Source organism: Rhea pennata, chromosome 9, assembly GCF_028389875.1.
Source record: "Rhea pennata isolate bPtePen1 chromosome 9, bPtePen1.pri, whole genome shotgun sequence".
In the NCBI taxonomy this organism is placed as follows: domain Eukaryota; kingdom Metazoa; phylum Chordata; class Aves; order Rheiformes; family Rheidae; genus Rhea; species Rhea pennata.
Genome location: NC_084671.1, coordinates 766,214 through 782,385, shown reverse-complemented (window position 1 = coordinate 782,385; position 16,172 = coordinate 766,214). Strand labels below are relative to the sequence as shown.

At 37.0% G+C, this 16,172-nt stretch overlaps 1 protein-coding gene across 2 annotated transcripts in view; it reads right to left on the bottom strand.

Moving 5' to 3' along the window:
- MED12L (mediator complex subunit 12L) overlaps nucleotides 1–16,172 on the bottom strand; it is a 157,155-nt gene that overhangs the window by 14,115 nt on the left and 126,868 nt on the right. For both annotated transcript variants that reach the window (XM_062582263.1, XM_062582264.1), the window contains exons 26-38: nucleotides 15,857–16,056; nucleotides 15,097–15,285; nucleotides 14,174–14,248; nucleotides 13,861–14,051; nucleotides 13,377–13,538; nucleotides 10,680–10,791; nucleotides 9,333–9,422; nucleotides 7,147–7,256; nucleotides 6,514–6,649; nucleotides 5,862–6,023; nucleotides 4,002–4,367; nucleotides 3,008–3,164; nucleotides 1,471–1,688 (exon numbers count right to left, since the gene is read on the bottom strand). In XM_062582263.1, the coding sequence (XP_062438247.1) occupies nucleotides 1,471–1,688; nucleotides 3,008–3,164; nucleotides 4,002–4,367; nucleotides 5,862–6,023; nucleotides 6,514–6,649; nucleotides 7,147–7,256; nucleotides 9,333–9,422; nucleotides 10,680–10,791; nucleotides 13,377–13,538; nucleotides 13,861–14,051; nucleotides 14,174–14,248; nucleotides 15,097–15,285; nucleotides 15,857–16,056 (2,168 nt within the window). The remainder of the gene's footprint in view (nucleotides 1–1,470; nucleotides 1,689–3,007; nucleotides 3,165–4,001; nucleotides 4,368–5,861; nucleotides 6,024–6,513; nucleotides 6,650–7,146; nucleotides 7,257–9,332; nucleotides 9,423–10,679; nucleotides 10,792–13,376; nucleotides 13,539–13,860; nucleotides 14,052–14,173; nucleotides 14,249–15,096; nucleotides 15,286–15,856; nucleotides 16,057–16,172) is intronic.

The window sequence follows — 16,172 nt, the reverse complement described above, 5'->3', positions numbered from 1 at the left end:
CACATATATCCAGAGATCTTGAGGTTAAAAAAAATAGAAAACAACAAGCAAACCATGGTTTCAGAATTATGAACAGCATCATGTTAGACTATTCTAGCTTATCAGCAACTTAAGCACTACAGAGTTCTGTATGCATCATAGCAGAGAGACTGAAAGAATGAATAGAAGGTTAATGAGGGAGCTCTAACACCACAAAGGCAGGCTGGGAGAAATATCAATGGTACTCGCTAAAAATTTTAACTATTATGAGCAACCAGGGCACATCACCGAGAGGCTGAAAGCAAGAATCAGCATAAGGATATTGTATTGAAGATAAGAATGGGTACAGAAAGGCTTTAAAAGTAAAGCCAAGCAATTATTGGTTTTCTCCTGAGCAATTCTGTACTACCAACTACTATACACACATTGCTGGTTATCTGGAACCTGAAAGCTAATTTTCTGTCCCTTGGTTCTTATATTACCAATTCAAGGGCTGACTGTTTGTAGGGATAGTCTGAAAACTAGCTCAGGCTCTGAAGGCAGTTGCACAATAGGCACATGCAGCTTTGCACACAGGAATTGCACTCTGCAAAAACATTAGGAGAAGAAAAAGCAGCTGCTTCTAAACAACATGCACGTCCATGTGCATGCACTTACAGAAATGGCTCCTACTGCACTTTCTGGAATTCTTACTTGTAAAGACATTGCTATGCCTCTGGTGCATACCTGTTCAACTTTTTCATTAATGACCTGGATGAGGGGATGGAGTGCCTCCTCAGCAAGTCTGCTGATGATACCAAGTTGGGAGGAGTGGCTGATACACCTGAGGGCTGTGCTGGCATTCAGAGAGACCTGGACAGGCTGGAGGGCTGGGCAAAGAGGAACCTCAAGAGGTTCAACAAGGGCAAGTGCAGAGTCCTGCACCTAGGGAAAAATAACCCTAAGTACCAGTACAAGCTCAGGACTGACCTTCTGGAGAGCAGCTCTGCAGAGAAGGACCTGGGAGTGCTGGTGGATGACAAGTTGACCACGAGCCAGCAATGTGCCCTTGTGGCCGGGAAGGCCAATGGTCTCCTGGGGTGCATTAGGAAGAGTGTTGCCAGCAGGTGGAGGGAGGTGATCCTGCCCCTCTGCTCAGCCCTGGTGAGGCCTCATCTCAAGTACTGTGTCCAGTTCTGGGCTCCCCAGTACAAGAGAGACATGGAGCTTGGAGGTATATAGGATCATACAATCCCATTATGAAAGCCACTTTGACACAATACGGAAACAAATACAGCATCAAATAGCAGAAGCAAAAGCTGATTTTGTAGGACATAATATAAGTAGAAAGGGCTGAGAGACCAAAGGGCAAACAAAGTCTAAAAGCAGATGGCGTCAGCTAAGCAATATTTGGGGAGTTATTGTGACAGTAAATGTCAAACAGCTCTCAGCATCATAATCCTACGTATGGCAAGCACTGTGTCACTCTACCATTTGGGGGTTTGGACCAACCTGTTGGAGTGATCGTGACTGTGCTTGCTGCCTCATGAGTCGCTGCTGCTGCTGCTCTTGCTGCAGGAGTTTCATCTGAAGCAACTGCTGCTGAGATGTGATCGCATGGATAGAGTGGGGTTGCATCATGGTGCCAGAGCGGCGCTGAAGCATGTTGGACAGCGCTTGCTTTGTGTTAGTCGGCACAAAGGAGCCTATCGGATCCAACCTGGAACCACCTAAAAAAGCACCAAAACCACAAATGCCTTCTCTGCCTTCCACAGGAGGGTTTTTGGTACAGATCACTGCTAATTCATCAGCTCCTATGATTTGCAATAGGAAAACAGTAAGTTTATCTCTGTAAAGGCAGACAATGAACTAGGTCAAACCAGATGCCTGGCCTGAAAAATTAATTGGCAAAATAACTTTGAAGACTACCCACTTGTGAATGAGAGTGAAAAGTGAAGGAAAAAAAAAAAGGCTGCCACATGCTCTATACTATAAAATATTTTACTACTGTTGAGAAACAAAAGTTCCACATCAGATCAAAAGTCTGTTATGAATAGTTTATTATGTAAAGCCCATTTTTTCATGACACAGTAAGAATGTGCTACTGGAACAAAGGGGTGTGTGTGTGTGTGTGTGTCTGTGTATTTTATATATATATTTTTTATATTTCTATATATATCAACATAGTAATGAAAGCACTTTTTAAATATATATAATGCGTGTGTATACGTATATAAATATACATGCGTGCACGCACACACATGCATGCACATATTTTTAATCAGCATTTCATTGACTTTGTAGCCACTATCTGGTGTTTTTTGAAGACTTTTATGCACCTAAAATACAGATATAGTTACAGCTGGTGCTTCAGAATAAATATTTATTTTTTATTTAAATAACTATTTAAATATTTATATAAATATTTATTCATAATTCAATATTTAATATTTATAACTGTAACAAAACTTCTAAACTTCTCTTGTGTAACTTTGTATAGTGATATAATAGTTGTTTCTCAAAACACAAGAAACTGCTGTTCTTACAGCAAGCAAAACACACATGCTAGACTGTTTAAACATTAACAAGAAGCAATAAACAAGCCTCCAAGACTTAAATGGAGGCTCCCAAATGCTGAAACAATGTTAGCCCACAGATTTATTTATTCCTTCTAACGGATATTAAACTTGATTATAGCCATCTTGGCTCTTGGTACAAATCAAAAAAGAAATAACCCAAAAGATTTTTCATTTCTTTTAACCGTGCCTCTGTTATTTAACTCCTCATCAAAGTTCTATCAGTATTCTTCTTTTGCTATCACCAGAAACAATCGGTAGGTCATTTTTGTTTATCTACAAAAGAATTTTAATAACTTAGTAGAGATATACTTAAAACTGATAATGAAAGGCCGTTCTAAAAACAGGTTAGTTAAAGGAGTAAAACAAATTACATTAGCAGTCACAGCCTGCTTTGGAAAAAAGTTAAAAATATGGTTCTAGTAAGTCAAATTTTCTTACACAAAGTAATAACATGCAAAACTTACACATACCTGGTGGGAGGGGCTGGTTCTGAACAAGGAAACCAGGCTGTTGCGGCTGTCCCACAACACTGTAGCCCCACAAGGCAGACTGGGAATGGTGCATCATTTGAGAAGAAATTGGTGAATAATTAGGAGGCACTCTGTATAAGGTGTTCTGTAGGTATTCCTGAAAATATACAGTAAAAGTGAATGTTACTTACGCTCATACCTTACTAACTCATAAATAATGCCAATTTTCCTACTAAATTATTGAAGGATAGAGACAGTTCCTATTGTCATTTGTAATGATGTAAAAACCAGATTAAGTCTCAGGCTGCCCACAGGTAATTAATACTAACAACTACATAGACACACCATACCCTTTTTACCTTATTGCAAGTATTTTCTATGGGTATAATTAGATGTAGCACACATACAGCCTATTGTAGCAGTACCTAATAACAGGAGGAGCTTAACTGAAACATCAAGAAAGTCCAGAAAACTATGTTAATACTGCAGTTGTTTAAAATGCCTCTTTATGTAACATATTCACAAACAAGCTGGATGCTGACAAAATACTACTGTGTCTACAGCATAGATTGATTCAAATTGATTTCCATTTGAATGGGGCCTGGGTCTGAACCAACACATTTTCTCTCAAGATAACTGAAATCAGAGAAAGGTTAGAAATAGATAAATATAACAGCCATACTTCTGCACCAACATGAGAAACAATAAGCAGCACACACATAACATGCATGGTATTTAGGGAATAGGAGCTAGTCCAGCACCTATTATACAGAATTTCAAGTCCTCAGTACAGTATATTCCTATACACTAATTCTCTTGGAGCTTTATTTGATAGAAATTCACCTTTCTTCTGACCTTCTCCATTTACTGCCCTCATTAGGCCCAGCTCCTGCGAGGTGCAGGACAATTTCCTCAGATAGCTGAGATACACAGCATCATGCAGCAGAGGCTTCAGCAAGATATTTCAATTTTGTACTGTACATCAGGCACTTACCTCAGCCCTTGAGCTTGACTTTGACTTTCTCTTCCTGCCTTTAGTTTTCTTCTCATCATCTGCGATGTGTTTTCCCTGATCTGAGAGCTCTGCTGACTTTCTTTCTGGTTCCTGAGACACAGGTGTGTTAGGCTCTTCCTCCTCCTCCTCCTCTGGAGGAAGGGGCAAGGGCTCGAGGTAGTAGCTCCGAGGCTTAGGTTTTGGATGCGTGTGGTACAGGAGGAGATGCTGCTGGTCCTCATACTTTATCACTTTCCTATCAACACGAACTGTACCAAACCAGGCCCAGGAGAGAGGAGCAGGATTTTTATGACCTTCAAATAAATCCCAAGGGGATACCTTTTGTTTTGTTGAAACCTGGAGACCCTGTTTCAAAATAGAAGTAAAGTTAACATTTTAGGAATGTTGAACTAGAGTTACTTGCTTTTGTGCATAATGACTCAAGTCAGAAAACCCAGTAAGGATTTTTTTCCCCATCAACAAGGCATACTGAATGCATAGAGGTGGAATTTTAGTTTCTATCCAAGGCTGCCACTAGATAAAAGCAGCTATATTGTTATGGTAGTGTTTACTAATAGCGCTAATAAATCCTTAAGTTCTATCTATCACATTTTGGAGAAGAAATCAAATAACCCATCAAAAATTGTTTATTGGAGGATGTATTTGCTAAAGGTTTACATATTTAAACCAGAGGAGATAACTGTCAGCACTGTCTTGCAAAAATGCTTAGTTAGCCTGAAAAATAAAAAGTTATAACCTTCTTTCTTAAATAAATTCATAAATTTTTTGTGTCCCTTCATATTGCCAAAAAATCCCACAACAATAGTTAGTTGTTCCATCTCCCCCCGCTTCTTTCCTCTGTCTTCTGTAAGCAGAATCCTACTCCCACCTTACTTCCAGCAAGTAACAGCTCAGACAGTTCCCAAGTTGAGCAAGCTCTCAAGCATCAGATTCCATTGTAAATGCAAACACTTTTGTAAAAGCTTCTGCACTTCCATTCCAAGTAAAACATGATTTATTTCTTTGGCATCTTGTGTGGAGTTGGCCAGTATCAGCCAAGACCTCACACTGCAAAACAGAGCAAGCTGATATCCATGTTTGCTAAGCTGGCAGTTAAGAGTTGACCATGTATTCTGTGGATTTAACTATGAAGGACTTGCAGCAAACTTAATTCAGTTCTTGTTCATGGAGAATTTGGTGCCTCAATTTTAAACAGATCAGAAAGCAAAAGGTTATCGAAACTATTGAATTTGTATGGATGGCACAAAATTGTTTCCACTAAAGATACATACACCTGAAGTTCTGAGAATGTCTGCAAGTGTCAGTGAATCCTTACAGAAAGGAGGAGACGATATTTCATATCAATAGTGATGCAGGGATGGTAATAGTGGTATACTGTTCAAGTTGCACTGGACCATTCTAGCATGCACACTTGGGGTTTAACAGCTCTCTAAGCCTCTCTCTAAACCCACTCCTACTTTCATACTCTGCCTGAGAATTTTCACATGGATCATGCAAACAAAAAATGTTCATGTGTATTTGAAACAAAAATATGTTTGACAGAAAAAAAAGGTCAGTCATCTGGAACTATTTTTAAAGGTATTGTTCTGCAAGCCCAGGATTCCTCACTTGTAGTATCCTTGCTCATAAAAAGCCTAGCTGCTTAAAAGAGATTGCACTGCTACAGCTGAAGTTTTAATACAACTGAGTTCTGCCAAAGTCTATTACAGCAGAAGTACAATACTTTTATGATACTAGATATAAATGCATGCACTGTACAAGCTATACTCACTTGCTTGACTTTCCTATATATCAAAAACCATAAAAAACTTAAGATAACAAGCAAACATTTACTCTTGCCTGTTTCTTATCAATGGAGTCGAATCCTGCAATTTTGTTCCCTTTGGTGTCGATCAAGGATCCCATTGGCTCACAAGTAATAATGTCACATGTCTGCTTTGGCAAAGGCAGGAGCTGGCGAACCTTGTCAATACTTTCTGAACGCTTGTCTCCCAACTCTTTCTAAAGAATAAATAAAGAAATAAAGGAAAAGAAAAAGGGAAGAGAAACTTTACACTGCTTTCACTATTAGAAAATACTCAGTTTCTGGATGAATCATTTCCCTGTACTTTTACTAAATTTATTCAAGTGTTTCTTACAATTTTTTTAAAGAATATAAGTTATCTTTTCATCTCTTTTGAACAGAACATAAAATATATAATACAAGGTAAATGCAAATTTAATGTCTCATATATAAGTTACTCTCTTTCAGGGTCTCTAAATGTAATTTAAATAGAAAAAATATTAAAACTCTGTCTTCCCACTCTTGCATTCTTTTTTTTTTTTTTTTTTTTTTTTTTTTTTTTTTGCCATCTTCTCTTCCTCCTTGTTATTGCTAGTGCTGCCTACTGTTCCTAGAGGCCTTCCCAGACACTGAAAATGACAGGAGTAAAAGATGATCACAAAATGTGATTCAAAAGAAATGCTAAATATAATCAGCCATAACACTTACTTTTAATTTTTTCACTAAATTCATGTAAGCTCTTTTGTTTTCCTCAGGCCCTCCTTGCGATGCGTTTGATAAGTCCGACACTAGCGTCCCATTGATCAGGACACCCAGCATATCAAGCACTGTTGTGAATAATTCACTGAGAGTAAAAAGAGAAGTTTACCTTGAGGAATCACGAATTGCCAAGAGATCCAGCAGACAGATATTCTAAACGCGACTGTTTAGACCAAACAGATTTTCCAAGGTGTTCTGCATGCACATGCATTTCAGCTTGCATGTCCAAGCCCCAGTGTATACATACATGCAGGTGGATTGTCAGTAAAGCACATAAATCTTATTACATACCATAGCTCCAAACTGCAGACAACACAAGCAGCTAACAAATACCCATTAGAAATTATAGGTTCCATTTAGGAAAGCACTCAGGTACATGCTTTTAAGGAAACACACAAATAGTGTCCCTAGCACTTTCAAAAACAGAGGTGCTCCCCAAGTGCAACCGGAACTAAGCAAGGAAGTGGCACTCAAGCAATAATAAAACATAGGGAAAAAAGAAAAGTAGTAAGAACATACGTGCCATCTAAAATTAAAAGCACTAAAGGCATTAATTAGCTTTTTTAAATAGCGCAGACATACTTGTTGGTCTGCATATCAACAGTTCCTGAAGTAATTATCTGAAGGAGCAAAAGAGCCCAGTCTGTGGTCCACTGGGTACTTCTCTGCACTGTATCAAACATTCCACCTACCTGCAAAATAATGCAATAGACAGCAAAGTTCTGTGTATATCTCAGAGATGTATGCTTCCCTTTCAGTATGCATTAATTATAAATTAAACTGCTACCCAGTCCCAAGTGTTCCTATGTGCTGACTGCCATCTTGATGCACTGTCCTTAAACAACTTTTCTCCCCAAACCCATGCTCCCAGCGAAGAGTTTCTCATAGGAAGGAATTATATACAAGCAAAATGGTACTAAACTACTTTTTCAAACAATTTAATAACTTCACTTTACTGTTTGATGTGACAAACTTTGAAGTCTTTGAAAATATGCTCAGAACTGAAAAGGTGTTAAATTTAAACTTTATAGTTACTGCTTTCTTCCACACACAAAAATTAGACAATAATGTCCATTGCAAAGAGAGAGAAAGATCCAAAGAACAAAATATTATTGAATACAAATGAGAACTGCTGAATGATTTATTTTCCTCATGAACAAATTTTCATTATTTCACTATTTCTAGTTTAGTATGATACTGTAAAATACATCTTTATTTTGAGAAGGAACAACTTCATCAAAACTAGTCCTTCAAAGTTTGTAAGCCACTGAATTGGAACAACACAAGATACTTGCTCAGGTTGTGAGCTAGATTTCCAAATTGGTCAGAATAGAGACCAAACCCCAAATTTCAAAGGTACAACTCTTCTACCCAATGAAAGCACAGTTCGCCTTTTGACAGTGACGGCCCTACAAAGGGAAAATATCTCCATATCACACAATATGATGCCTAAGGGGACTTAGGTCAAAACTATCCTGGTCTTTTCTTACTGTTATATTACATCTCAGGTCCTCCTTGTTCTATGACGATGTTACTGTCAGCTTTACTGCTTTGCAGATTATATTAGTATATTAATTAACCTCTGCACCAAATACCCGCTTCAAATCATTTTGCTTGATGTGTCACAGTCTCTATCTTTCCAAAAATATTTTATTTTGTCATGTTTGTACTCACTTTAAATCCTTCATTATTTGTGCTTGCAATTATCCCACTTCGCAATTCTTCCTGTGCTTACTTCAGAGTTGGGTCTTTCTCAATAAATACAAATTCACATCTCAGTACCCAGTTCTAGCTCCTAAACCTTGCTGAGTTTATATACATGATTATTCCTTGAACTATAAATGTGGTTTATTATTTGCAAAGAGATAAAATCTAGTTGCTTTTGTCTTTAAACCAAACATTGCCCATAGCAGGAATTTTCCCAACCCATGACAAAGGACATGCCTACGTCATACTAGGTGGGCAGGTGACCTCTGCACTGAGAATGAACTAATAGTTCCAGCCTCATAGTAGATTTCACTGGCTCAGCAGGCACAAAACTGGGCACAATTGGCTCAAGTCCTTTTGACCTAGACCAGTAGAAAAGCTGCAGCTATCCCCCTTGGGCTGCACAGCTACCTCTAAGCAACTTCCAGAGAGATGGAAGAAGACCAATAGTGCAGTATTACGCGTATCTTGGAAACTCCTCATTTTGGCTTTAGACATAGTAAGTCTCCACACACCTATCGCACCGTGTTAGAAAAACTACAGTGGTACTGCTGTCTGGTACAAAAGTGTTACGAAATGTGGGATGTCAGAGAACTCAATGGAAACTAAAGTTGATTAATACATGTATTCAAAGAGATGCAACTGCAATCAGGCATGCAGAGTTTAATAGTCAAATATTTCAAGACTCTGAAAGTCTCAACTATATTATCTGTCTAATTCCATAAAATTCTCATTTGTCATATCCTTGGAGGATCAATCAACCTGTCTGTGGACAATGTCCACAAAAAGATAACACATACGTGATGTTCCAGACATGCTCATAGGAAGAAGGAAGCATTAAAAAATAAATAAATAAAATAAATAAAATAAATCATAGACTAATGCTACCCATAGCTGGTGCCCTGCCACCCTGGTGAGCCCGGTGGTGTCCAGTCCCTAGGAAGCAGTCGGCCCTCACTTCTCTTTGAGTGAGGATACTTCTTGCGTCTTACCATGTACTCCAGAGACTAGCTGCTATGTTTGCATACACCAACAAGACAATCATGTTAAGTTTTGCTTACCAAATTAAGACGAAGTTGTAAGGCTTCATGCATCATTTGTCTAGCTTTAACATCATCTTGGTATCGTTCTTCCTTCCAATTACTAAGGATCTTTAAAAAAAAAAAAAAAAAAGCAATAATTAAGGTGTTTTTGTCCTTTTAAATGATTTTCTCCCTTTAAAGTTTAAATCTTTATGCCCATTATCTATAAGGCATGATAAAAGATTAAAGATTAACCACTTTTTTATTCTCATTTCTGTCCGAAGTTTAGAGTCGATTAAACAAATTAAATGAGGTAAAAGTTTGATTTACAGAGAATTGGAAGAAATGTGATACTCTGCTATCAACTGTGACTCCAGATCTTCTTGTTCTAGCAAAAAAGATAATAAGCAGTTTTGTTATTTATACATATATATTTATTTAAAATAATGTTTGAAACATCCTAACTGCTTACCATGAATAGTAAATGGATCTCTTACATTAGATGCAACTTCCCAACAGGATCCTGTTGGACCCTTTGGATGAGTAATATTCAGAGCCTTAATAAGATGAGATTAACTGAATTTTAGAGGAAATCTCACAGAGCAAAAGAAGAGGCCAAGTGGCAGTAACATCAGGGAAAGAAACAAAGAAATGGATTGAGCTAGGATGTGATAAATAGCTAGAAACTGAATCTGAGCTGAGAGGCAATATGGACAAATAATGGCCCTACGAGTATCAATTTTCATTGTTGCAGTAAATTAAAGAAATAAAGATTGAAAAAAGGAAAAGGATTCCCACTACACTGGGCACTGAATATATTCATTTTAAAGTCAGTATCAGTCTGAAGCAGCTAACATTCCTGTAGGATAAAGTACGATCCTGATGGCAGCAGGAAGGCTCGAATCAGCAGAGTTTGCAAGTAAGCGCAAGTGATCCAAAAAAGAGCTATAAGGGATGTCTTCTGGGCAATGGATCAGTTTGTGACTATGATTTTTTTTTAATATGTTAAATTCTTAATGTGTACCTACTGGAGAAGATGAAGAGGAGGAACTTCCCAAAGGAGGAAAGTTTCAAAATTATAGAAATTCCTTATGACCAAGCTAGAGATTAAAAAGACTCTCAGGACAAACATGTATTATTGTTTTTTCCTTGAAAGAACTGAAAACAGGCTCAAGTTCATTATATTTCTCTGTAACAATTTCAGAAATAATAACTTATTCACTCCCAAAGACAAACAAAATCCCTCCCCTTCCTTACCTCCTTGGACTGTTCCTTTTGGCATATGACACATTATACTTTTCCTGGTTTCACACTATGCTGTATACATAAAACTGATGATACATCAATACCCAATGAAGGGAGCTCAGGGTTATGTGCTTGTTTTACCTGATTAACTTGATTCTGCAGTGATGTTAGAAGCCCTTCCCGTTGTTCATCCTGTCCCTTAAGGCAAGTAAGTACCAGAGAAAGGAAAGGTTGCTGACTCAAAAGAGACATGCTTTAAGAGAGGCAAACACAGAAGATCCAATTAGTAAAGTTATTTTGATACTTCTCGTCTTCACTCCCTTCCTTGTTTTGTCTATTTTTTTTCTGGAAGTGGCACTGCCTGCATCCACTTCTGTTTCTGTTTTAGTAATTTAAAGTCTTACAAGACAAATTAAAAAAAATACCAATACGAGTGCAAAGCAGAAGCCAACGTAAATGCACACATTATGCATGTCATTACTGAGAACCTACCTAGCTCATGACATTGAATGACCAAGAATTATATGGACACTTGAAAGCCTGACTCAGAAACAGAACATACTGTTTTAAGGCTACTTCGATTAGCCAGGGATGTAATTCTAGTGGAGACAAGGCAGCTAAAATTTCTAATCTATGTTAGTTGTTTGAACTGAATTCCAAGTTTCACTGACAAACACTGATTAGAATGATAGCTGCCTAAATTCCACTAAAATTTTAGCACTGGCTTAGCGTAGGTAAATGGAGACACAGCTTTAACTGGTCGTAGGCGACATGCCATACCAATGTAAGAACTTTCAGAATAATTTTTATATTAATGTGTATCAGGTATAAAAGTAAAATTAAAATAAACAGAAAGAAATATACTGAAATAAACTGAAGTACAACATGTGAAGTAGAAAAGAAGTTAAAAATCAAGGTCAGCAAAGGAATCTGAGTAACCGTTCATGCAATCAATTTTTAGCTAACCTGGAAAACTAAACACATCTTTAAACACAATAGAAATACGTATCCATACATACAGATGCATATTTATTACTAGTATTCATTTCAACAGTTATTTTTATTTGGCATTTAAATTGACTTTAAAAATTTAGGACAAAATTAGTATAAAGGATTGGCAAAATGTCAAAGTTCCATAAAAGTAGTAAAATAGGGAGTCTTAATTTTCAGTGTTAAATAGTGTTTTTTCTCGTTTGAGGAACAATGTAGTATGAACATCTCTTCATTTTCTCATTAATTTCCATGGAATATTTGCAATTTGCAAGACAATAATTATTATTGCAGTTGCCACCCTTACTATAAAAAGTAGAGTTTGAAATAAGAAAAATAATCAACCTTTTTTACTTCTTACACATATCTCATTTATATGTATGTTACATATTAAGATTTCATACTTTCCCATAGCATCATTGTTTTTGTCATGCAAGGAGTAGCAAAAATTGCTTTTTTAATCGTGAAAACACTGTAAAGCTTCCAAACGCACACAGAAAGGAAGTCTGTTGTAACAAGTGTAATATGTTTGTAAAAGCTTTTACTTCTGTGCTTTTACTTTTACCGTGGAAAAGGGGTGTAACAGTTTCTACAGGCATTTTATTCATGCCTTGAAAGAAGCTTGTTTAAAATTTTTTAGGCACTCAAACTCTCATGTAAGAAAAGAACCTGAAGCCAGAGGTAGGTTCCATATTCCTTGCTACTGATGAAGAAAGTTAACACAGCTGGGGAATAATGGAAAACTGCTGAAATGCTCTGACTACTCAGAAACATCTAGCAAAGAGACAAATAAAGCAAGGTCTCTGTTTTTATCTACTAATAGACAGTGCAGGTATTATAAATGAATTAGTAGGATATATTCTGTATTCATAAGGATGATATTTAACTCAAATCTGCATATAGCAAAATTTCTACAGGTCAACCTATTACACGAGAATACTATTAAAGAAACAGTCTAGATGAACTAGGGGAGTCCAACATTAGAGAGTAGCTAACATACTAGAATTATGATGGAAAGAAAAAGATTAAATTTAAAGGGAAAAGTTAGATGGAGAAGGCTGCAAAATGTCAGTAGATTTAATGAGAACCACAAATCAAAATCAATACATGCAACACAGGTTTACAAGACTACTATAAACTGGTAAAGCCCAGTTACTGGTCACCCACTCAGTGAAAGTGTACTATACGAACAACACTGAGGGAGATCAAAAAAGCAATGTACAGTGGTAATGTAATAAGAACAAAGGAACTTAGTTACAGGTACAACAATCAAATACCACAAGCTTTTAAGTGTTTCGTTTTGTTGAACAACTGGAAGTTTGGAAGAGCTTCACAAGAAAAAAGACTATCATTATCCGAAGGTAAGAAACCTCATTATATATAGTATTCGATGTAATTTCTACCATAACTATAAGAAAGTATAAAGAAATTATAGACATTGTGGAAGAACATTTTACTAAAGGGGAAAGAAAATCAATAATCATTAAATGATTAAAGGCTCACTGGTTTAGAAAGTTACAGGTGAATTTCAAGTTTCACTACTCCCAATAGGAATTAAGCAAGGAAAAGGCCTGTTCCCATGGAAGGGAAGAGACAACAAGCTTCTGACCACCCTTTAAATCCCTAAGATTTCCAATCAGCATACTGCAGAGTAGTCACTGAAAGATCAGTTACAAAGCTCTCACATCTCTACAAAAGCTCATCAAAGCTCTACAAAGCTCATCACCTCTCACATACGAGGTTGATAATTTACTGTTCCAAAAAAGTGAATCAATAAGGTCTTGTGAAGCAAAAAAAAAAAAAAAAAAATCTTTCATCTCTACGCACACAGATCTGCCAAGGTCATACCTTTTTTGTTTCTGTCTGTCTCTTTCCTTCTTAGAAGATGACCCCAAATGCTGGCCTTTCTCCAGTTCCTCTCCTGCAGCTTTCAAGACCCTACCTTGAACTGAGGTAGGCAGTTTTGCAATTAAGGGAGCCACTAGCCACACTCCTCGGCATTCTGAGGAACTAGAAGTAGACAAAATTTATTACATTCAAAACATTCATTTAATTTTGCAATCAGTATTAGCTATTATAAGACTGAACTGTTTTAATAATGCAGTTGACAACACATGTGGAGTAATTAGTGTGGACTAAGCAATCATAATTACTGGTTTCCAGAATTTCAAGAATAGCAACTATATTTATTGTTAACTAAAAGTAAATAGAAGTAACCTTCAAGTAGCTCATTTCTGTACAAGCTTGTTTCAAGTGCAAAAAGTCTAGGCAATCTATGCATGATTAAGCATCACATTGGCTAAAATAATTAAAAAGGTACTACAGAAAATACCTTAGGAATGTCTTTTTACCATTCTGTCTTGTATTACTTGTGTCAGCATTTCCAACAGAGTTTGGATTGAAGAGGCCTATACCAGAGTTAGAAGAGTTATTGTTTAGATCAGCGGATTGCTGAAACACCTCTATTGTCGCCTTTGCAATATTATCCAACAAGCTGTTCATTTCAGCCACAGACCCAGAACCCTACAGTAAAACATAAGTAAACTAGCACATTCATGGTATGTTTGCTCATGAACTAGGTTAAAATTTAACACACTTTATTGCATTAAATATTTAGGTAAGAATGTTTGAAAACCAGTACTCACAGGCTCTTTCACGCACTGCTTGATCATTAGCTGCAGCTCCAACCAAGACTGCCGGAGAGTCCATTGATCCAAGTTCTGCATAAGAATTAACATTGAAAATACATGTGTCAAGATATTACAGGTCTGAGGAAAAACATTAATCTCCTTACCTGAATATAATACATTCAAAACTCTCATCTGATAGCAGATCATCACAATCACTACTCTTTTTAATAATCTAATGACATCTCAAAATCTCACAGCTACTCAAGAACACAAGTGAACTGTCACATCCTTGCAACTAGTATCAGCTACTCAGTGCCTCTAACAGCGCAACTATTCTGAATAAAAAGACAGCTCTCTGCAAAATCTGAGTTTGGTCAAAGAATAACACTGAAAATCCAATTCAGTCTTTCCTTAGCAATTACTTTTGTCCGTGGCTTGCTGTTAAATATTCGTCGCCCAGATAGTGTGAGAAATGAAACGGGCCTAAAGTAGTGAATTTGAAGACATGATCAGTTTAGGACTGTCCATGAAGGTACTTGAGCCTTTTCAGTGGAGCTAGGTGCAAGAACGTCTTTCACTCCACTACTACCAGAGCCCTGCTGAGACAATCCCATTTCAACAGCCCCCAGAATCAGTTGCCTTTTCAGTGGATTCCCAGCAACTGACAATGATAGATCAACAATGATGAGCATGCTACACACTTGTTTCCTTCATAATAGTGAAATCAGAAATAATGAGGCACCAGAAAGTCACACTATAAAATGTTTACTGCAAAGATTGGGGATCCTGTTCACATATAGTTTTCAAAGTACCATGTAATGTTTGATTGCTCTAGGAACTGCTAATCAATGTCACTTGGTGGTACTGCTGAATGACAGTTTAAGATTCAGTACATAGATAATTTCCCCCTTTCCCTGCTCCTCTCCACATTGCACTACCTGAAGTATGCGTTTGATGTGCTGCCTCTGAGGGTTGTCACCTTCACTGCATTCTTTAATATCAAGAGGATAACAGATAAGTTGAAGTAGTTTCTGTGCTTGCTTGTTTGAAAGAACAGGATCCAAAATAAGATCTTTGTCTGTGCACAGTCTCTCAGGTTCTTTTAAGCAGTGCTCTCCAACCCATTCCTATAAGAAATCATATCATAGATTGACAAGATAGTTTCAATACAATATTAATCTTCCATTAATGCAAGTTGAACAGAAAAATGGTTTTCAGTATGTAAACCTTTAAAAAGTGTAATCTAGCTCATACAACATGTGAAACCAGAAATATTTTCAGTCATTCAATAATGTCTGAAGTATAAAACTGTTAACTGTTTCCCAAAATTCATTTTTTTTAAAAAACTTTGAAAGTAGCTTTGAAATAAAACCAATGCTACTGCAAAAGCACTTTGAGAAGAGAGCTGAAGAAATGGTCCTAGTATCTTCCCAAAGCATTTGAGAGTCAGGCAGGAAAAACACCCCACATATGCGAGATTCCATGGAGATGCTAACAACCAACATAAGCAACATTTTTTTCCCAATATTATACTACCCAGTGCATAAATTATCTCTGATCCAAACCAGGAAATCCAAAGAGAACTCAAATATAGGAATACCTCAACATTTATTTTCCACAAAAAATACAGGTTATATTTTTCAAATAAAGTAACATTGTTTCTCTAAATGAAGGCAGAAGCATAGTCTTACAAATTACCTGCTGGCAAATTGTTCTTAGCACATATCTAGCATACTCGCTTAAACTAGCGGTTTCTATGGAAACAGCTTTTCCACATGATTTCAATGTGTGAGAGGAACCCCAAATTTCATCCTCATTAAGTTCATCTAACAAGCCTCTCATAGTGAGGTCCTCACTCTTCAAGCAGTTAATGCTGCTGCTGCCAATTTCAGCATCCCCTGTATAACAGAATCACAAAAGTACAAAGTGAGCTTTTATTCAAGTCTTCATGCCCGTAGGTAGTTTACCCACTTAAGGAAGTCTTCTACAGACTAGTTGGGGCATAAAGCAGTTG